The sequence below is a fragment of the Triticum urartu genome, chromosome 4 (assembly GCF_003073215.2).
Source record: "Triticum urartu cultivar G1812 chromosome 4, Tu2.1, whole genome shotgun sequence".
NCBI classification, from domain to species: domain Eukaryota; kingdom Viridiplantae; phylum Streptophyta; class Magnoliopsida; order Poales; family Poaceae; genus Triticum; species Triticum urartu.
In genome coordinates, this window is record NC_053025.1 from 333664140 (window position 1) to 333686930 (window position 22791).

Genomic DNA, 22791 nt, shown 5'->3' on the forward strand with positions numbered 1-22791 from the left:
CTTGTTTAATAGTAGTAGAGATATGTTGTTTGGTGACTAAGATTACTGGAGTACTAGAAATAAATGAAGATAATTGTCCCACTTGTTTTTGACCTGGGAATTTAAGGGATAAATTTTGTGGCTGCTCTGTGGAAATGTTATTCGATGAGTAAGATCATGGGTGCAATTCTGGAAATAAATGTGCAAACTCTTTAATGATTTGCTTCATAACACAAGATAGGTTCTTGTAATATATTGGTATACAAAGTGATGCTTAAAGTGCCAAGTGTTAACCTGGTGATTGATGTCAGTTATTATTACCTACATGCTTTGCTCGGTTTTGATTTTGGATGGGAACCTCATCAGGCGCAAATTTCCATCCACAGCTTCCACAGGGGATGCCCCCCCCCATGGCACAACGGGGGCACCCCAAACCTGCAGACCTCCCTCTCTCTGGCCTCGTCAGACCAAGTTGGTTCGCTAGATATGCAGGAGCGTGCGTCAAATTCTGACCCGGGTCATGACTCTGCCACTGAGAGTGCCAGTTCAAGGGAGACCTGGCCTATAGAACCAAACAAAAGCAGTGGTGGTGGTGCTGCGACCACTATTAGAATAGTGGACAAAGATAAGGAGCTAGCCACCAAAGGTGTTGCTGAATGGCAAGTCATTCGTAGGATCCCAAGTACCGGTAGAGTGACTCTCCGGGAGGTTGCTCGGGAAAGGGTTGATCTAGTTGCTGAGAAAATGAAGGTTATGCCAGATGAGGCGTTGGATGAAATCAAGAGTGAACTTCGGTCAATTCTTGAAGGAACTGGGGGTTCTCATCATGTTGAGGAGTTCTTGTACCTGCAGAAGCTTGTCCAGAATAGGGTGGATTTTACACCAACTACACTTTTGATGACACACCATGTTCAGCTGGAGATTCTTGTTGCCATCAAGACTGGAATCCAGGAATTTTTGCATCCAAGTGTTAACCTACCCGTGAGTCATCTTGCTGAGGTTTACTTGTACAAGAGGTGCCAGAACATCACCTGTAAGAGTGCTCTCCCTGCCGAAGAGTGTAGGTGCAATATATGTAGCAACAGGAATGGCTTTTGCAACCTCTGCATGTGTGTGATCTGCAATAAGTTTGATTTTGAAGTCAATACATGCCGCTGGATTGGGTGTGATGTCTTCTCTCACTGGACTCACACTGATTGTGCAATCCGTGATGAGCAGATAGGGTCCGGACAGAAAATTAATAACGGAATTGCCCATCCAGAGATGCTTTTTCGGTGCCAAGCTTGCCAAAGGACATCTGAGCTGTTGGGATGGGTTAGGGATGTATTCCAACAATGTGCTCCTGGCTGGGACAGGGATGCGTTGTTACGAGAACTTGAGTATGTTTGTAAGATTTTCCGTCTAAGTGAGGACTCAAAAGGGAGGAACTTGTTCAGGAGATGTGATGATCTGATTGAAAGACTAAGAAGTGGTACTGCTCAATCCATGAGTCCTAGAGCGCTGCTGCAGGCACTCCAAGGTAAATGCACTTCGTTAACTAAACCATGCTTTTACGTGTTCCAGTTTTGTTCGCTCATTTTATCATGCTGAGTTAAGTCATGCTTCTCTTGCTATTTGGTTTCATCTTTGACTATGCTATACTTCTTGCTTTCTAGCTGGATAGTTAAAACTATTGTTTGAATATATTTTCTGAATTCATATTTTTTCTCATATAAAACATAACTCTTTTTTTAGCATTTCTAGTTGGGCTTGGGATCTTCTGCTGTAACTCTGTACACTGCAAGCCTACAGGCATTCTCTGACAATACCATAAATGACAGTTATACGAATTCGGTAGATCAGTATGCATTCTAAAACAGTTAGACGAATTCAGTAGATCAATAGGCATTCTCTGAACAATTCCAGAATGCTTCTGCACTAAAACAATAGTACCGTCCTCCGCAAAATTGTAATCCCTCTGTAAATTAATATAAGGGCGTTTAGATCACTAAAATAGTGATCTAAACGCTCTTATATTAGTTTACGGAGGGAGTAGTAAAACCATTTTCTTATAACTATCGAAATAGTGAAAGCTGAGGTATCCCACCATCATGAACTCTCCAGGCATATCAGCAGTATTAAGTGTATTCTAATGCACCTAGTACTTTTTCCCTGTTATTTAACGTGTTAGATAATAACGAGAATAAACGAGACAAAGAGACACGGATTTTTACGTGGAAACCCTTGCGGGAGAAAACCACGGACGCACGAAGACGCAATCACTATGAGGAGGAGTATTACAAGCACGAGACGACAGACCGTCTGAGGTGCGACTACATGGGGTATATATGAGGGGCAACACATAGGAGTCCTTGTAGGACAAGTAAACGAGTTGTACTCGTATGCGTCGGTACCAACGCAAAAGGCCCACACCGTATGTACTACGTCTAGTCCAATACGGTACTAGAATTTGGATCACAATTTAACAATCTCCACCTTGAGCCAAATTCCCTTCAGTAGTCGAAGAAAGTGAATAACTTCATCCAAATCAGCTTAAACACCTTGTGCGTCAAAGTTCATAGGACTAGTGAGAAATACCAACTAAGCCTGAGCAAAGCTCAAACTTATTGGTCGGAACTGGCTTTGCCATCATATCAGCACGATTATCATGAGTACTTATCTTGCATACCTTCAAATCACCTTCAGCAACAACATCTCGAATATAGTGATATCTGACATCAATGTGCTTTGTTCTCTCATGATACATTGGATTCTTTGTAAGATATATAGCACTTTGACTGTCACTAAATACGGTAGGGCAAGATGAGTCTCCACAAAGCTCAGTGTACAAACCTCTCAACCAGATAGCTTCTTTGCATGCCTCAGAAATAGCCATATACTCGGCATCAGTAGTGGAACAAGCCACAATAGACTGCAAAGTTGCTCTCCAACTCACAGCACAACCACCAATGGTGAAAACATAGCCTGTGAGTGATCTTCTCTTATCCAAATCACCAGCAAAATCAGAATCAACAAAACCAACAAGTCCATCTCTAGTTTTCCCAAACTGTAAATAGGCATTAGAAATACCTCGCAGGTATCTGAAAATCCACTGAACTGCTCTCCAATGCTCTTTTCCAGGATTAGGCATGTATCTACTGACAACACTCAATGCATATGATAAATCAGGACGAGAACAAACCATGGCATACATGAGTGAACCAACTGCACTCGAATAGGGAACTCTAGACATGTACTCAATATCTGCATCTGACTTAGGACATAAAGCTGATGATAATTTGAAGTGTGCAGCTAACGGAGTACTTACTGGCTTCGCATTATGCATATTAAAACGACGAAGAACTTTATCAATATATCCTTTCTGACTTAGATATACTTTTCTAGATGGTCTATCTCTGGATATTTCCATGCCAAGTATTTTCTTTGCTGCACCCAAATCCTTCATCTCAAATTCATTACTCAATTGCTTCTTTAGTTCATCAATATCTGACATACTCTTTGCAGCAATTAGCATATCATCAACATAAAGGAGCAAATAAATAGTTGAACCTTTGACAGTTTTCAAATAAACACAACTATCATAATTAGACCTTTTGAAACCTTGAGAGAGCATAAAGGTGTCAAATCTCTTGTACCACTGTCTAGGGGATTGCTTCAATCCATAAACAGATTTTCTTAACTTGCAGACAAGCTTTTCTTTTCCAGAAATAACAAAACCTTCAGGTTGTTCCATATAAATATCCTCTTCTAATTCTCCATGTAAGAATGCAGTTTTAACATCCAATTGTTCAAGCTCAAGATCATGCATGGCAACAATACTGAGTAAAGTGCGAATAGAGCTATGCTTCACAACAGGAGAAAAGACTTCATTATAGTCAATACCTGGAATCTGACTGTAACCTTTAGCAACTAACCTTGCTTTATATCTTGTCTCATCATTAGGAGAAACACCTTCTTTCCTCTTGAAAACCCACTTGCAACGAATAGGTTTTTTCTCTCTAGGCAATTTTACTCAATCCCAAGTGCCATTCTTTTCAAGTGATTCCATCTCATCATGCATATCGGTCATCCACTTATTACTATCACTAGAAATAATAGCCTCGGAATATGAAGAAGGTTCGGCGTTACCTTCAATTTCTTCTGCAACAGATAAAGCAAAAGAAACAATATTGCACTCTTCAATTAACCTGACAGGTTTGTTAGTACCCCGCCTAACTCTGTCACGAGCAAGATTCCAACTGGGTGGAACAATAGGCTGATTTGGAGTGGGAGTGACATTATCATCATTAACGACGGGTTCATCATGTGCATCAACAATTTCATTACTAGATGTATCACCTGAGTCAATAACATGCTCCACCTGAACAGTAGGCTGCTGAATAGGAGGCTGCTGTTCACTCTCAACAGGAACATTAGTAGATGAAACATCATGTAACATAGCAGATTCATTAAAGATAACATTTCTGCTAATAACAACCTTCTGGGTTTTAGGATTCCATAATTTAAAACCTTTAACACCAGACTTATAACCAAGAAAGATGCACTTAATAGCCCTAGGCTCCAACTTTCCATTATCAACATGAGCATAAGTAGTGCAACCAAAAACTCCCAACTGTGAATAATCAGCAGGTGAACCAGACCATACCTCAATTGGAGTTTCCTTATTAAGAGCAATAGATGGTGAACGGTTAATGAGATAAAAAGCAGTGGAAGCGGCCTCAGCCCAAAAACGCCTATGCAAACCTGCATTGGACAACATGCAACGGGCTCTGGAAATAATGGTCCTGTTCATACGCTCAGCAACACCATTTTGTTGAGGAGTATAAGGAATGGTGTAATGTCTGACAATGCCTTCAGATTTGCAATAATTCTTAAATTGCTTAGAACAGAATTCCATACCATTATCAGTGCGAAGTATCTTTATCTTCTTTTCAGTTTGTCTCTCAATCATAATCTTCCACTCCTTAAAAGATGAGAATGCTTCATATTTATGCTTCAAGAAATAAGGCCAAACTTTTCTCGAATAATCGTCAATAATAGTCAGCATGTAACTTGCACCACCTAGTGACTTCTTGCGAGATGGTCCCCATAAATCAGAATGCACATAATCAAGAAACCTTCAGTTGTATGAGTCGAAGTGTTGAACTTCACCCTCTTGTGTTTGCCGAAGATACAATGCTCACAAAATTTCAATTTACCAGGTTCATATCCAATAAGAAGACCTCTCTTATTTAACTCTGCTAAACCAAGTTCACTCGTATGTCCAAGATGCATATGCCAAAGGTTAGCAGCATCACAATCAGAATTCTTTGAAACAACTGGAGTAGCGTTACCTGAAACTGTAGAACCTCGAAGGTAATAAAGACCATTGGTCGAACTTAAATCACCTTTCATCACAATAAGGGAACCTTTGGTGACTTTCAAAACACTATCTCCACCTGAATATTTGTACCCCTTTGCATCAAGGGCACTCATAGAAATAAGATTTCTCTTCATCTTCGGAATATACCGAACATCTGTCAAAGTTCTGATTATGGCATCAAACATCTTGATTTGAATAGAACCTATGCCTTCAATCTTGCATGGTGAATTATCAAAACCCAAAACGGAACCAGCAGAAGTAGTGGAATCAAAAGTATTAAACCAATCTCTATGTGGACACATATGAAAAGTACATGCAGTATCAAGTACCCACTCATCATTGGTCTCGGCACATCCAGCAATAACGACAAGAGCATCATCGGAACTACCATCACGAGCAACGTTTGCAGAATTTTCACTATGTTTGTTACCTTTCCTCTTTTCTTTGTTCTGCAACTTGAAACACTCTGAGATGTCATGCCCGTCTCTCTTGCAATACCTGCAATACTTCTTGTCTCTGGATTGCGACCGGCCCCTATAGCCGTTCTTACTTTTGCCTCTGTTTCCATTATGTGAGTTCTTCTCCTTTGTCCCGCCACGAACAGATAATCCCTCGGCTTGGGATGAACTCAAACCATCATGAGGCACCATTAATTTCATCTTCTCCTTAGAGTTCAAAGCTTCATAAACTTCATTAAGTATGAGAGTATCACGACTGTATAATATGGTGTCTCTAAAATTGGTATAAGAACTTGGCAGTGAACAAAGTAACATTAAAGCAGTATCTTCCTCTTCATACTTAACCTCCATTGCAGCTAGATCAGATATGATCTCTTTAAATTCTGAAATATGATTCAAAACATTACCTCCCTTGGGTAACCTGTGCAGGAATAATTTTTGCTTCAGATGCATCTTGCTGGTGAGATCTTTAGTCATGCAAATCCCTTCCAGCTTTAACCATAGAGCTGCGGCAGTTTTCTCACTCAAAACTTCCTGCAAAATATTATTATGCAAATGGAGTTGAATTTTTGACAAAGCCTTACGATCAATTCTTTTCTCCTCATCAGTCCAGTCCTCAATTCGGTTCTTCCCAAAATTATCCAGTGCTTCATCATAGTCGGTCTGTGCCAACAACGCCTGCATCTTAACTTGCCATAGGGTAAACCTTGTGTCACGGTCCAGTGGTGGAAGATCGTACTTCATGGAAGCCACGAGCAGATAAATCTGTGTACACCAAGTAGTACAAGCCGGTAGAAAAATCCTTGATAGAATTAATTTGCGGAGCAAAGAACAAAAAAGATAGCACCTGGTAGCTCTTCGTGTGGATGTAACAATCAGATAAGAAAATAAATCTGATCAACTAGTACTCAATAGTACTAGCCTTCACGTGAGTGGATGGATATCTCCATGGTACTATACTAGTTGATTCCCTCGGGACTTGAAGCGGCTAGCGGCAGCAACTCGGCGAATGGCTGTAGCCACACGCCAATCTAAAACAGCTGCAGGAACGGATTGGACCGCAGCGGAAACTCTCGGCGACTTGGTTTTTTATAGCGGCCGGTAGCGGAACCTGTTGGAAATATGCCCTAGAGGCAATAATAAAAGCATTATTATTATATTTCCTTATTCATGATAATTGTCTTTATTCATGCTATAATTGTGTTATCCGGAAATCGTAATACATGTGTGAATAATAGACACCAACATGTCCCTAGTAAGCCTCTAGGTAACTAGCTCGTTGATCAACAGATAGTCATGGTTTCCTGACTATGGACATTGCATGTCATTGATAACGAGATCACATCATTAGGAGAATGATGTGATGGAAAAGACCCAATCCTAAACATAGCACAAGATCGTATAGTTCGTTTGCTAGAGTTTTCCAATGTCAAGTATCTTTTCCTTAGACCATGAGATCGTGTAACTCCCGGATACCGTAGGAGTGCTTTGGGTGTACCAAACGTCACAACGTAACTGGGTGACTAGAAAGGTATACTACGGGTATCTCCGAAAGTGTCTGTTGGGTTGACACGGATCAAGACTGGGATTTGTCACTCCGTGTGACGGAGAGGTATCACTGGGCCCACTCGGTAATGCATCATCATAATGAGGAAAAGTGACCAAGTGTCTGGTCACGGGATCATGCATTACGGTACGAGTAAAGTGACTTGCCGGTAACGAGATTGAATGAGGTATTGGGATACCGACGATCGAATCTCGGGCAAGTAACATACCGATTGACAAAGGGAATTGTATATGGGGTTGCTTGAATCCTCAACATCGTGGTTCATCCGATGAGATCATCGAGGAGCATGTGGGAGCCAACATGGGTATCCAGATCCCGCTGTTGGTTATTGACCGGAGAGTCGTCTCGGTCATGTCTACATGTCTCCCGAACCCGTAGGGTCTACACACTTAAGGTTCGGTGACGCTAGGGTTGTAGGGATATGTATATGCAGTAACCCGAATGTTGTTCGGAGTCCCGGATGAGATCCCGGACGTCACGAGGAGTTCCGGAATGGTCCGGAGGTAAAGAATTATATATAGGAAGTGCTATTTCAGCCATCAGGACAAGTTTCGGGGTCACCGGTATTGTACCGGGACCACCGGAAGGGTCCCGGGGGTCCACCGGGTGGGGCCACCTGCCCCGGGGGGCCACATGGGCTGTAGGGGGTGCGCCTTGGCCTATATGGGCCAAGGGCACCAGTCCCAAGAGGCCCATGCGCCTAGGGTTCAAGGAAGGGAAGAGTCCCAAAGGGGGAAGGCACCTCCTAGGTGCCTTGGGGAGGAGGGATTCCTCCCTTGGCCACACCCCCCTAGGAGATTGGATCTCCTAGGGCCGGCGCCCCCCCTTGGACTCCCTATATATAGTGGGGCAAGGAGGGCCTCTCATAACACATCTTTGGTGCCTCCCTCTCCCTCTCCAACACATCCTCCTCCTCCATAGTGCTTGGCGAAGCCCTGCCGGAGTACTGCAGCTCCATCAACACCACACCATCGTGCTGCTGCTGGAGCCATCTTCCTCAACCTCTCCTTCCCCTTGCTGGATCAAGAAGAAGGAGACGTTACGCTGAACGTACGTGTGTTGAACGCGGAGGTGCTGTCCGTTCGGCGCTAGGATCTCCGGTGATTTGGATCACGTCGAGTACGCCTTCCTCATCCCCGTTCTTTGAACGCTTCCGCGCATGATCTACAAAGGTATGTAGATGCAATCCAATCACTCATTGCTAGATGAACTCCTAGATGGATCTTGGTGAAACCGTAGGAAAATTTTTGTTTTCTGCAACGTTCCCCAACAGTGGCATCATGAGCTAGGTCTATGCGTAGTTCTCTTGCACGAGTAGAACACAATTTGTTGTGGGCGTTGATGTTGTCAACTTTCTTGCCGCTACTAGTCTTATCTTGCTTCAACGGTATTGTGGGATGAAGCGGCCCGGACCAACCTTACACGTACGCTTACGTGAGACCGGTTCCACCGACTAACATGCACAAGTTGCATAAGGTGGCTGGCGGGTGTCTGTCTCTCCCACTTTAGTTGGAGCAGATTCGATGAAAAGGGACCTTATGAAGGGTAAATAGAAGTTGACAAATCACGTTGTGTCTTTCACGTAGGTAAGAAAACGTTCTTGCTAGAACCCTACTTCAGCCACGTAAAACTTGCAACAACAATTAGAGGACGTCTAACTTGTTTTTGCGGCAAGTGCTTTGTGATATGTTATGGCCAAAGTTGTGATGAATGATGAATGATCTATATGTGATGTATGAGATGTTCATGCTATTGTAATAGGAATCACGACTTGCATGTCGATGAGTATGACAACCGACAGGAGCCATAGGAGTTGTCTTTATTTTTTGTATGACCTACGTGTCATTGAGAAACGCCATGTAATTACTTTACTTTATTGCTAAACGCATTAGCCGTAGTAGTAGAAGTAATAGTTGGCGAGCAACTTCATGGAGACACGATGATGGAGATCATGATGATGTAGATCATGGTGTCATGCCGGTGACAAGATGATCATGGAGCCCCACGATGGAGATCAAAGGAGCTATGTGATATTGGCCATATCATGTCACTATTATTGTTTGATTGCATGTGATGTTTATCATGTTTCTGCATCTTGTTTACTTAGAACGACGGTAGTGAATAAGATGATCCCTCATAATAATTTCAAGAAAGTGTTCCCCCTAACTGTGCACCGTTGCGACAGTTTGTTGTTTCGAAGCACCACGTGATGATGGGGTGTTAGATTCTAACATTCACATACAACGGGTGTAAGACAGATTTACACATGCAAACACTTAGGTTGACTTGACAAGCCTAGCATGTACAGACATGGCCTCAGAACACAGAAGACCGAAAGGTCGAGCATGAGTCGTATAGAAGATACGATCAACATGAAGATGTTCACCGACGTTGGCTAGTCCGTCTCACGTGATGATCGGACACAACCTAGTTAACTCGGATCATGTTATACTTAGATTACAGGAGGGATGTTTATCTAAGTGGGAGTTCATTGAATAATTTGATTAGATGAACTTAATTATCATGAGCTTAGTCTAAAATTTTACAATATGTCTTGTAGATCAAATGGCCAACGTAGTCCTCAACTTCAACGCGTTCCTAGAGAAAACCAAGCTGAAAGACGATGGCAGCAACTACACGGACTGGGTCCGGAACCTGAGGATCATCCTCATAGCTGCCAAGAAAGATTATGTCCTACAAGCACTGCTAGGTGACACACCTGTTCTCCCTGCAGAACAAGACGTTCTGAACGCTTGGCAGGCACGTACCGATGACTACTCCCTCGTTCAGTGCGGCATGCTTTACAGCTTAGAGCCGGGGCTCCAAAAACATTTTGAGAGACACGGAGCATATGAGATGTTCGAAGAGCTGAAAATGGTTTTCCAAGCTCATGCCCAGGTCGAGAGATATCAAGTCTCCGACAAGTTCTTCAGCTGTAAGATGGTGGAAAACAGTTCTGTCAATGAGCACATACTCACTATGTCTGGGTTGCATAACCGCTTGACTCAGCTGGGAGTTAATCTCCCGGATGACGCGGTCATTGACAGAATCCTTCAGTCGCTTCCACCGAGCTACAAGAGGTTTGTGATGAACTTCAATATGCAGGGGATGGAAAAGACCATTCCTGAAGTATTTGCAATGCTGAAATCAGCAGAGGTAGAAGTCAAAAAAGGAACATCAAGTGTTGATGGTGAATAAAACCACTAAGTTCAAGAAAGGCAAGGTTAAGAAAACCTTCAAGAAGGACGGCAAGGGAGTTTCCGCGCCCGGCAAGCAAGCTGCCGGGAAGAAGCCAAAGAATGGACCCAAGCCTGAGACTGAGTGCTTTTATTGCAAGGAAAGTGGTCACTGGAAGCGGAACTGCCCCAAATACTTAGCGGACAAGAAGGCCGGCAAAACGAAAGGTATATGTGATATACATGTAATTGATGTGTACCTTACTAGTACTCGTAGTAGCTCCTGGGTATTTGATACCGGTGCAGTTGCTCACATTTGTAACTCAAAACAGGAGCTGCGGAATAAGCGGAGACTGGCGAAGGACGAGGTGACGATGCGCGTCGGGAATGGTTCCAAGGTCAATGTGATCGCCGTCGGCACGCTACCTCTACATTTACCTTGGGGATTAGTTTTAAACCTTAATAATTGTTATTTAGTGCCAGCTTTGAGCATGAACATTGTATCAGGATCTCGTTTAATTCGAGATGGCTACTCATTTAAATCCGAGAATAATGGTTGTTCTATTTATATGAGAGATATGTTTTATGGTCATGCTCCGATGGTGAATGGTTTATTCTTAATGAATCTCGAGCGTAATGCTACACATGTTCATAGTGTGAGTACCAAAAGATGTAAGATTGATAATGATAGTCCCACATACTTGTGGCACTGCCGCCTTGGTCACATAGGTGTCAAACGCATGAAGAAGCTCCATGCTGATGGACTTTTAGAGTCTCTTGATTACGAATCATTTGACACGTGCGAACCATGCCTCATGGGTAAAATGACCAAGACTCCGTTCTCAGGAACAATGGAGCGAGCAACCAACTTATTGGAAATCATACATACTGATGTGTGCGGTCCAATGAGTGTTGAGGCTCGCGGTGGCTATCGTTATGTTCTCACCCTCACTGATGACTTGAGTAGATATGGGTATGTCTACTTAATGAAACACAAGTCTGAGACCTTTGAAAAGTTCAAGGAATTTCAGAGTGAGGTTGAGAATCAACGTGACAGGAAAATCAAGTTCCTGCGATCAGATCGTGGAGGAGAATACTTGAGTCATGAGTTTGGCACACACTTAAGAAAATGTGGAATAGTTTCACAGCTCACGCCGCCTGGAACACCTCAGCGTAATGGTGTGTCCGAACGTCGTAATCGCACTCTATTAGATATGGTGCGATCTATGATGTCTCTTGCCGATTTACCGCTATCTTTTTGGGGGTATGCTTTAGAGACTGCCGCATTCACTTTAAATAGGGCTCCGTCGAAATCCGTTGAGACGACACCATATGAATTATGGTTTTGGAAGAAACCTAAGCTGTCGTTTCTAAAAGTTTGGGGATGCGATGCTTATGTCAAGAAACTTCAACCTGAAAAGCTCGAACCCAAGTCGGAGAAATGCATCTTCATAGGATACCCTAAAGAAACTATTGGGTATACCTTCTACCTCAGATCCGAAGGCAAGATCTTTGTTGCCAAGAATGGATCCTTTCTAGAGAAGGGGTTTCTCTCGAAAGAAGTAAGTGGGAGGAAAGTAGAACTTGATGAAGTATTGCCTCTTGAACCGGAAAATGGCGCAACTCAAGAAAATGTTCCTGAGGTGCCTGCACCGACTAGAGAGGAAGTTAATGATGATGATCAAGATACTTCTGATCAAGCTCCTACTGAAATTCGAAGGTCCACAAGGACACGTTCCGCACCAGAGTGGTACGGAAACCCTGTCTTGGAAATCATGTTGTTAGACAACGGTGAACCTTCGAACTATGAAGAAGCGATGGCGGGCCCGGATTCCAACAAATGGCTAGAAGCCATGAAATCCGAGATAGGAGCCATGTATGAAAACGAAGTTTGGACTTTGACTGACTTGCCCGTTGAGCGGCGAGCCATAGAAAATAAATGTATCTTTAAGAAGAAGACAGACGCGGATGGTAATGTGACCATCTACAAAGCTCGGCTTGTTGCTAAGGGTTATCGACAAGTTCAAGGGGTTGACTACGATGAGACTTTCTCACCGGTAGCGAAGCTAAAGTCCGTCTGAATCATGTTAGCAATTGCCGCATTCTATGATTATGAGATATGGCAAATGGACGTCAAAACGGCATTCCTTAATGGTTTCCTTAAGGAAGAATTGTATATGATGCAGCCGGAAGGTTTTGTCGATCCTAAGAATGCTGACAAGGTGTGCAAGCTTCAACGCTCGATTTATGGGCTGGTGCAAGCATCTCGGAGTTGGAACATTCGCTTTGATGAGATGATCAAAGCGTTTGGGTTTACGCAGACTTATGGAGAAGCCTGTGTTTACAAGAAAGTGAGTGGGAGCTCTGTAGCATTTCTCATATTATATGTAGATGACATACTTTTGATGGGAAATGATATAGAACTCTTGGACAACATTAAGGCCTACTTGAATAAGAGTTTCTCAATGAAGGACCTTGGAGAAGCTGCATATATATTAGGCATCAAGATCTATAGAGATAGATCAAGACGCCTCATAGGTCTTTCACAAAGCACATACCTTGATAAGATATTGAAGAAGTTCAATATGGATCAGTCTAAGAAGGGGTTCTTTCCTGTGTTGCAAGGTGTGAAATAGAGCTCAGCTCAATGTCCGACCACGGCAGAAGATATAGAAGAGATGAGTGTCATCCCCTATGCCTCAGCCATAGGTTCTATTGTGTATGCGATGCTGTGTACCAGACCTGATGTAAACCTTGCCGTAAGTTTGGTAGGAAGGTACCAAAGTAATCCCGGCAAGGAACACTGGACAGCGGTCAAGAATATCCTGAAGTACCTGAAAAGGACTAAGGAAATGTTTCTCGTCTATGTAGGTGACGAAGAGCTCGTCATAAAGGGTTACGTCGACGCTAGCTTCGACACAGATCTGGATGACTCAAAGTCACAAACCGGATACGTGTATATTTTGAATGGTGGGGCAGTAAGCTGGTGCAGTTGCAAGCAGAGCATCGTGGCAGGATCTACATGTGAAGCGGAGTACACGGCAGCCACGGAGGCAGTGCATGAAGCAATTTGGGTGAAGGAGTTCGTCACCGACCTAGGAGTCATACCCAATGCGTCGGGGCCGATCAAGCTCTTCTGTGACAACACTGGAGCTATTGCACTTGCCAAGGAGCCCAGGTTTCACAAGAAGACAAGGCACATCAAGCGTCGCTTCAACTCCATTCGTGAAAATGTTCAAGATGGAGACATAGATATTTGTAAAGTACATACGGACCTGAATGTAGCAGATCCGTTGACTAAACCTCTCCCTAGAGCAAAACATGATCAACACCAGAATTCCATGGGTGTTCGATTCATCACAATGTAACTAGATTATTGACTCTAGTGCAAGTGGGAGACTGTTGGAAATATGCCCTAGAGGCAATAATAAAAGCATTATTATTATATTTCCTTGTTCATGATAATTGTCTTTTATTCATGCTATAATTGTGTTATCCGGAAATCGTAATACATGTGTGAATAATAGACACCAACATGTCCCTAGTAAGCCTCTAGTTGACTAGCTCGTTGATCAACAGATAGTCATGGTTTCCTGACTATGGACATTGGATGTCATTGATAACGGGATCACATCATTAGGAGAATGATGTGATGGACAAGACCCAATCCTAAACATAGCATAAGATCGTATAGTTCGTTTGCTAGAGTTTTCCAATGTCAAGTATCTTTTCCTTAGACCATGAGATCGTGTAACTCCCGAATACCGTAGGAGTGCTTTGGGTGTACCAAACGTCACAACGTAACTGGGTGACTATAAAGGTATACTACGGGTATCTCCGAAAGTGTCTGTTGGGTTGACACGGATCAAGACTGGGATTTGTCACTCCGTATGACGGAGAGGTATCACTGGGCCCACTCGGTAATGTATCATCATAATGAGCTCAAAGTGACCAAGTGTCTGGTCACGGGATCATGCATTACGATACGAGTAAAGTGACTTGCCGGTAACGAGATTGAACGAGGTATTGGGATACCGACAATCGGATCTCGGGCAAGTAACATACCGATTGACAAAGGGAATTGTATACGGGGTTGCTTGAATCCTCGACATCGTGGTTCATCCGATGAGATCATCGAGGAGAATGTGGGAGCCAACATGGGTATCCAGAATCCCGCTGTTGGTTATTGACCGGAGAGTCGTCTCGGTCATGTCTACATGTATCCCGAACCCGTAGGGTCTACACACTTAAGGTTCGGTGACACTAGGGTTGTAGGGATATGTATATGCAGTAACCCGAATGTTGTTCGGAGTCCCGGATGAGATCCCGGACGTCACGAGGAGTTCCGGAATGGTCCGGAGGTAAAGAATTATATATAGGAAGTGCTATTTCGGCCATCGGGACAAGTTTCGGGGTCACCGGTATTGTACCGGGACCACCGGAAGGGTCCCGGGGGTCCACCGGGTGGGGCCACGTGCCCCGGGGGGCCACATGGGCTGTAGGGGGTGCGCCTTGGCCTATATGGGCCAAGGGCACCAGTCCCAAGAGGCCCATGCGCCTAGGGTTCAAGGAAGGGAAGAGTCCCAAAGGGGGAAGGCACCTCCTAGGTGCCTTGGGGAGGAGGGATTCCTCCCTTGGCCACACCCCCCTAGGAGATTGGATCTCCTAGGGCCGGCGCCCCCCCCCTTGGACTCCCTTGGACTACCTATATATAGTGGGGGAAGGAGGGCCTCTCATAAAACATCTTTGGTGCCTCCCTCTCCCTCTCCAACAAATCCTCCTCCTCCATAGTGCTTGGCGAAGCCCTGCCGGAGTACTGCAGCTCCATCAACACCACGCCGTCGTGCTGCTGCTGGAGCCATCTTCCTCAACCTCTCCTTCCCCTTGCTGGATCAAGAAGAAGGAGACGTTACGCTGACCGTACGTGTGTTGAACGCGGAGGTGCCGTCCGTTCGGCGCCAGGATCTCCGGTGATTTGGATCATGTCGAGTACGCCTTCCTCATCCCCGTTCTTTGAACGCTTCCGCGCGTGATCTACAAAGGTATGTAGATGCAATCCAATCACTCGTTGCTAGATGAACTCCTAGATGGATCTTGGTGAAATCGTAGGAAAATTTTTGTTTTCTGCAACGTTCCCCAACAGAACCCTCGGTGGACTGCTTGATTAGTAATCGGATCAGCAGCAAAAAACATTTCCGTCTCGGCGACTTGCGGCTGCAGCAGCTCGTACAGGAAATAGTCTCCGATCCGAAAAGATTGTAGGACGGCGGCGGCACGCATAGCCGAACCCTAATCTCTCGTCTCAAATCTCGTATCTGTAACTTGGCTCTGTATACCACTTGTTAGATAATAACGAGAATAAACGAGACAAAGAGACATGGATTTTTACGTGGAAACCCTTCCGGGAGAAAACCACGGACGCACGAAGACGCAATCACTATGAGGAGGAGTATTACAAGCACGAGACGACAGGCCGTCTGAGGTGCGACTACATGGGGTATATATGAGGGGCGAAACATAGGAGTCCTTGTAGGACAAGTAAACGAGTCGTACTCGTATGCGTCGGTACCAACGCAAAAGGCCCACACCGTATGTACTACGTCTAGTCTAATACGGTACTAGAATTTGGATCACAATTTAACATAACGGGGCAAGAAGTACTACTGGTTGGGTGATGGTGCCTCTGCCATTCAACTCAGATCTACTCGTTTGTTATCTACGACAGTAATATTGTTTATGAATCTAAGATGAACGTGCTTTATCTACAGTTGGTGCATTCATTACCGTTCCCAAGTAGAAGATATTTGAGTGCTCTGTCATGCAGCTGAATTGGTTATCTTCTGTGGTTCTTTTTCTAGCATATTGTTTTGTTAGTCAGATTATCTACAGGTTTGGTGTCAGTTTTTCTGTTAATGTGTAACTGTGATTTTATAATCTTTTGATCATATACTGATCAATGGCTAAAGGCCCTCCATATTATAGTCTTGCAGTGTACCTAAGAGCCCAAAAGGTGAGTGTGTTTATTACTGGATTTTGTTCCAGTATTTTTGGTGTGATCAGCTTTGTGGGTTTATTTATGTTTGCGTTCCATCGGTTTGTATCTGCCTAAGCTGTAATTCAGACCTTTTGTATTAACTATTACTTATTTGGCAGAGCTTGAGATGGATTTTCCAAAGATGTCCGAAAATGAAGAATTGGGGCGCCTGATCACTCCGCACGAGGCCTGCAATCAAATTGCTGAGGTTGTCCAAGAGGCTGTCAGAAAGATGGAGACCGTGGCTGAAGAGAAGATGCAGATGTTCAAGAAGGCTCGCCTCGCGGTGGATTCCTGCGAGCGTGAGCTGGACGAGAAGACACGGGAGGCACGGGAGCTCAAGGCAGAGCAGCTGCGTAAGAAGCAGCAGGTGGAGGAGCTGGAGAGCATGATCCGGCTAAAGAGTGCTGAGGCCGAGATGTTCCAGCTGAAGGCCAACGAGGCCCGGCAGGAGGCAGAGCAGCTCCAGAGCATTGCGCTGGCCAAGTCGGAGAAGGCGGAGCAGGACTATGCGAGCATGTACCTCAGGCGCCTCCTGGAGGAGGCCGAGGCAGAGAAGTAGTACATCTTTGAGAAGATCAAGCTGCAGGAGAACCCGAGGCCGCTGGCAACGGTGCCTCCCCAGGCGAGCAGTAGTGCCGCCACCGCGGCCCCCACCCCTGGCGACCCATCACAGATGATGATGCTGTCCAAGATCCAGGACCTGCTGAAGAACGTCCGCAGCATGCCGTCTGGCAAGTCGGACGGGCGGCAGTTGAAATAGCCGGTGATGCGTGTTTCATGGGTGATAGTTTCTGCCATGTAAATTGAAATATGTGTCTCATGATGTTTCTTTATTAGTTGCTGCATAGTTATACTGAATGTTGAAATAGCCGGTGATGCGTGTTTCATGGATGATAGTTTCTGCCATGTAAATTGAAATATGTGTCTCATGATGTTTCTTTATTAGTTGCTGCATAGTTATACTGAATTGCATTGTCGTATATTACCAAAAAAGGCTTTCGCCCCGTTTTATATATAAAGCATCAAACCACAAGCATTCAATACAAACACACGCTACGCCACCGCAACACAAGCACACACCCAGGACAAAATACATAGGCATTGAGCGCAGCAACACCACTCCTAGCACTACCGCTCCGAAGAGATGAAGCTACATATGACAAACCATGCGCTTCAAAGTGGCGCCTTCAGGAAGGGTACGACGCCGGGGCGCCGCCACCGCCCGATCCAAGAATCAGAGTTCCCCCCGGAGCCGCATGACGGGCAATGAGAGCCGCGACGACGCCTTCAAGAAGGGAATGATCTTCGCCGCCGTCGGTCCGTCCGAAGATAGAGCAGGTTTTCACCTCAGCCAACATTCACCGCCACCAAACGCCACACCCCGACAACCATGCCGCCCACACGACCATGGTGACCGGGCAGCACCAAGGCACGGGCTCTGGCCAAGAGCACCGTGCAACCACCACCAGGTCCGCCGCCCCAGCATCCAAGACCTCGACACCACCTCACCCGAGACTCGCTGCACCCTAACGAAAGGGACGAGCGGAAAGGTCCCACCTTTCGCGCCCCTGGGCAACCCCCAGCGTCGAGACCCAATAGGTCGGCTAGAACTGGCATCCACCGACCCATCCTGCTGCGCCAAGCGCGAGATGAGCTCGGTCCTACAGCAACGAGAGGGGGACGAGGTCAGTCCTGCTGCACCGTGCGCGAGACGAGCTCGGTCCTGCTGCATCATGCGCGAGACGAGCTTGGTCCTGCGGCATCGGGCGCGAGACGAGCGGTGGACCGCAGCTGGGAGAGGCCCAGCCCATTGATGGGGGTAGCGCCCGGACGACGAGGAGATGGGGTGAAGGTCGAGACGGCCCGAACGCAGACAAACCGACGCCAGAGAAGTCGGCCGTTGCCGCGGGCAGATCCATCGAGCCACCATGAAGCCGCCACAACACCGGTAGGCCCCCACCGAGACCTACCCATGCCGCCGCCCATGGCCGGAGCATCGGCCACGCCCGGCCACTGCCCTACCCGCGTCGCCCGGCGAGCTCCAAGCGCCGGAGCCGCTGGGCACGCACCACCGGAGCCAGGCGTCGCCGGCCGGCCCCCAAAGCCAGATCCGGCCGGATCCGGCAAGAGACCGGCCGCGCGCCACCTCCCGAGATGGGAGCACCGCAGCCGCCCCGCACGCAGAACGAGGGGCTCCTGAGCGTCGCCACATGCAGGCCACCCCCGCCGCCCCGCGAAACCGCCACCGCGCCGCTGGATCCCGCGGACGTCCAGCGCCACCGCTCGAAGGAGCCGCCCCGCGCCGGCGACACAAGAGGACAGGGAAGGAGGGCCCCGCCGCCGCCGCGCCCCCAGGGCTTTGCTCGACGGAGCTCGCTGGCGATGGCAGGGGGAAGGGGAGGGAGGCGGGGCCGAGGGCCGCGGCCACATGGAGCCCCCGGGCGCACGCGGGGGTGTCGCAGGAGGGGGGGGGAGGAGAGGGGGGGGGGGAGCGGGGCGGGCCGGGAGGCGCGCGCCCGGCGACCGGCGGCGGCGGGGAGGCTAAGTTGGGGCGGCGGCGGCGAGGGTAGGAACCCTAGCGGAGCGGGTCATTGTCGTATATTTGCCGTTGTTGTAATGTAAACTTAGTTTCATAATGAGAATGGGGGCTAAAACAAACCAAATGTCATTTAGGACAGTATAACCACACCTAAACCGAGCTCTCTCACGTCTCTAGTGATTTCGGCCGTCAGATTTCACGTTGAGATTGTTTCTGCCCGTCAGATCTAAGTTTCAGCTGCCGTTTCCACGACCTGGCCGGGCTGTCCTAAAGGGTATGCTACTCTCGCGGCCTTCTTGAAAGCACAAGTGCCCCCTAGGTGGTTTTGATAATTGATGACAACATATCTCTTGTTGGACTAACATTTCAATCTAGCATGTTTCAGATAAGTTCAACAATGGAGTGGCATGGACTAAAGGTTGTGGGAACTCCTTCAAGATGCTAAGGACAAAGGATTGGCTAAAGCTTCAAGCTCAAGACTCGTCAGTTTACATTTTAGTGATCCAAGATCACATTGAGTCTTTAGGAAAAGCCAATACTATCAAGGAGGGATGAGGTGTTGCTTAATGAGCCTCTTGCTTCATGTGCTTAATGATATGCTCCAAAATCCTCAGCTACTTTCCCACTTCCACATATGACCTAAACCCTAAGCCAAACTCGGTCCTACCGATTCTTCCTATCCGGCGCCACCGAGTTTCACTTGTCATAAGCCACTGCCAAACCCTAATCAGTTTCGGTCTCACCGATGGGATCTCGGTCTCACCGAGATGGGCTTGCAAACTCTCTGTTACCCATTGCAATATTCTCGGTCCCACCGAGATATGCAATCGGTTCCACCGAGTTTGCTTGGCCAAATCTCAGTTTCACTTATTACCCAAATCGGTCCCACCGAGTTTGAGTAATCGGTCAAACCGAGTTTTGGATTTACCCTAACCCTAGCACATCGGTCCCACCGAGTTGATCCAGTCGGTCCCACCGAAATCTCTAACGGTCACTAGGTTTACCTTTTCGGTCCGACCGAGTTTGTTGATTCGGTCCCACCGAGATTGGAAAACTGTGTGTAACGGTTGGATTTTGTGTGGAGGCTATATATACCCCTCCACCTCCTCTTCATTCGTGGAGAGAGCCATCAGAACGATACACATTCCAACTCATATGTTCTGAGAGAGAACCACCTACTCATGTGTTGAGACCAAGATATTCCATTCCTACCATATGAATCTTGATCTCTAGCCTTCCCAAGTTGCTTTCCACTCAATCTTCTTTCCACCAAATCCAAATCCTATGAGAGAGAGTTGAGTGTTGGGGAGACTATCATTTGAAGCAAGAGCAAGGAGTTCATTACCTACACACCATTTGTTACTTCTTGGAGAGTGGTGTCTCCTAGATTGGCTAGGTGTCACTTGGGAGCCTCCGACAAGATTGTGGAGTTGAACCAAGGAGTTTGTAAGGGCAAGGAGATCGCCTACTTCGTGAAGATCTACCGCCTAGTGAGGCAAGTCCTGTGTGGGCGATGGCCATGGTGGGATAGACAAGGTTGCTTCTTCGTGGACCCTTTGTGGGTGGTTGCTTCTTCGTGGACCCTTCGTGGGTGGAGCCCTGTGTGGACTCGCGCAACCGTCCCTGTTGGTGGAGCCCGTGTGGACTCGCGCAACCGTTACCCTTCGTGGGTTGAAGTCTCCATCAACGTGGATGTAGGATAGCACCACCTATCCGAACCACGGGAAAAACATCCGTGTCTCCAATTGCGTTTGAATTCTCCAAACCCTTCCCTTTACATTCTCGCAAGTTGCATGCTTTACATTTCCGCTGCTCATATACTCTTTGCATGCTTGCTTGATATGTATTGTGTGTGTTGAAATTGTGCCTAAACTCCACTTAAACCGAAAAAGCTTAAAAATTGCAACTTGAGCATTATGTGTCTAATCACCCCCCTCTAGACACATCTACTTCTAGATCCTACAAGTGGTATCAGAGCATTGGTCTCCATTGCCTTGGTTTAATCACCATTGGAGGAAGATGGATGTGTCTACTAGGGAGTCTTAGACATAGAGTGCCTATTCTTGATGGAGAGTATTTTCATGAGTGGAAAAATGAGATGCTTGTAATCTTCAATCAATATCATTTGAACAAGTATATTGCTAGCCCTTGTGCACCTCATATTGATCCTTTGCATCCTACCCTAGATGAAGATATTGACATGATTCGCAATCTTAGAACTATTGAGCTCATCATTAGAGGATTGCCCAAAAATTTGATTGCTAGTTTGCCTACTCACAATTGTGCCTATACCATATGGAAATTTCTTGAGGAACGATTTCCCGATTATTCCTTGAAAACTTTGGATGAAATTCTCCATAAATCTATTGCCTTGAGTAAGATGAACTCTAGTGATCCTAGTTTTGGTAAATCTCTTTTGAACTTGCCAATCTTAAGCATGCTAAAGGAGATGTTGGAATCATTAATGATATCATATTCAAAGCTATAAGAATTCATAAAAGTGACCACTTTGATGATCATTTATCTAATGAATTACCCTCTCTAGGAAATGATGAGTCACAAGATCATGATGAACATGAATATTATGATGATGATGATAGTGACTTCGATCTTGATGATGCAATGAGACATTTTGGTCTTATGGCAAATCTTCGGGGATATGAATCAGGAGGAAAGAAATGGGTTCTTGATAGTGGATGTACTGATCACATGACCGGAGATGAAGAGATGTTTCGTGAGCTTGCTGAAAATGACGGCCCTCGAAAATATGTCACCTTTGGTGATAATTCAAAGGGTAAAGTGGTTGGCCTTGGTAAGGTGGCCATCTCACATGATAGTTCCATTCAAAATGTCATGCTTGTTGAATCTCTTGGCTACAACTTACTTTCAGTATCTAGACTTGCTGATTTCGGTTTGAATGTCCTATTTACTGAGGTAGATTGCCAAGTATTTCATCGAGACAATCATAAAATGGTCTTTACGGGTATGCGTAGAGGTGATCTTTACATTGTCGATTTCTCTAAAAAGGCACAACCTAAAACTTGCTTTGTTGCTAAATCCTCAAAAGGTTGGTTGTGGCATAGACGACTAGGTCACGTTGGCATGAGAAACCTTGACAAGCTTATTAAAGGAAATCATATCCTTGAAGTTAACGATGTCATATTTCATAAGGATAGACTTTGCAGTGCTTGTCAAGCAGGTAAACAGGTTGGACAAAGACATCCCGTGAAGAACATCATGACCACAAGGAGGCCACTCGAGCTACTTCACATGGATCTTTTTGGTCCCAACGCCTACAAGAGTCTCGGTGGAAATTCCTTTGGTCTAGTTATAGTTGATGATTTTTCAAGATTTACGTGGGTGTTCTTTCTTAATGACAACTCGCAGGTCCAGAAGATCTTCAGAAACTTCGCTAAGAAGGCCCAAAATCAGTTTGATGTCAAGATCAAGAAGGTTCGGAGTGACAACGGAACGGAGTTCAAGAACATAAATGTGGACACCTTTCTTGACGAAGAAGGGATTTCACACGAGTTCTCGGCTACGTACACACCTCAACAAAATGGAGTTGTTGAGAGGAAGAACCGGACGCTCATCGAAATGGCAAGAACGATGCTTGATGAATACAAGACACCAAAGCACTTTTGGGCAGAAGCGGTTGAGACATCTTGTCACG

The 22791-nt window shown here is 45.8% G+C and overlaps 1 protein-coding gene across 1 annotated transcript; it reads left to right on the plus strand.

Moving 5' to 3' along the window:
* Positions 1–103: 103 nt before the first annotated feature.
* On the plus strand, positions 104–17432 carry LOC125551604 (OBERON-like protein). Its single transcript, XM_048714870.1, has 2 exons — positions 104–1498; positions 16696–17432. Exons 1-2 carry the CDS (start codon positions 250–252, stop codon positions 17136–17138), a joined length of 1692 nt encoding a protein of 563 aa, XP_048570827.1. The 5' UTR covers positions 104–249; the 3' UTR covers positions 17139–17432.
* The last annotated feature ends 5359 nt before the right edge of the window (positions 17433–22791 follow it).

Coding starts and splice junctions, on each gene's coding strand:
- LOC125551604 (XM_048714870.1), top strand. CDS start 250: ATGCTTAAAGTGCCAAGTGTTAACCTGGTGATTGATGTCAGTTATTAT. Junction 1,499..16,695: donor GCTGCTGCAGGCACTCCAAG/GTAAATGCACTT, acceptor CTTATTTGGCAG/AGCTTGAGATGGATTTTCCA.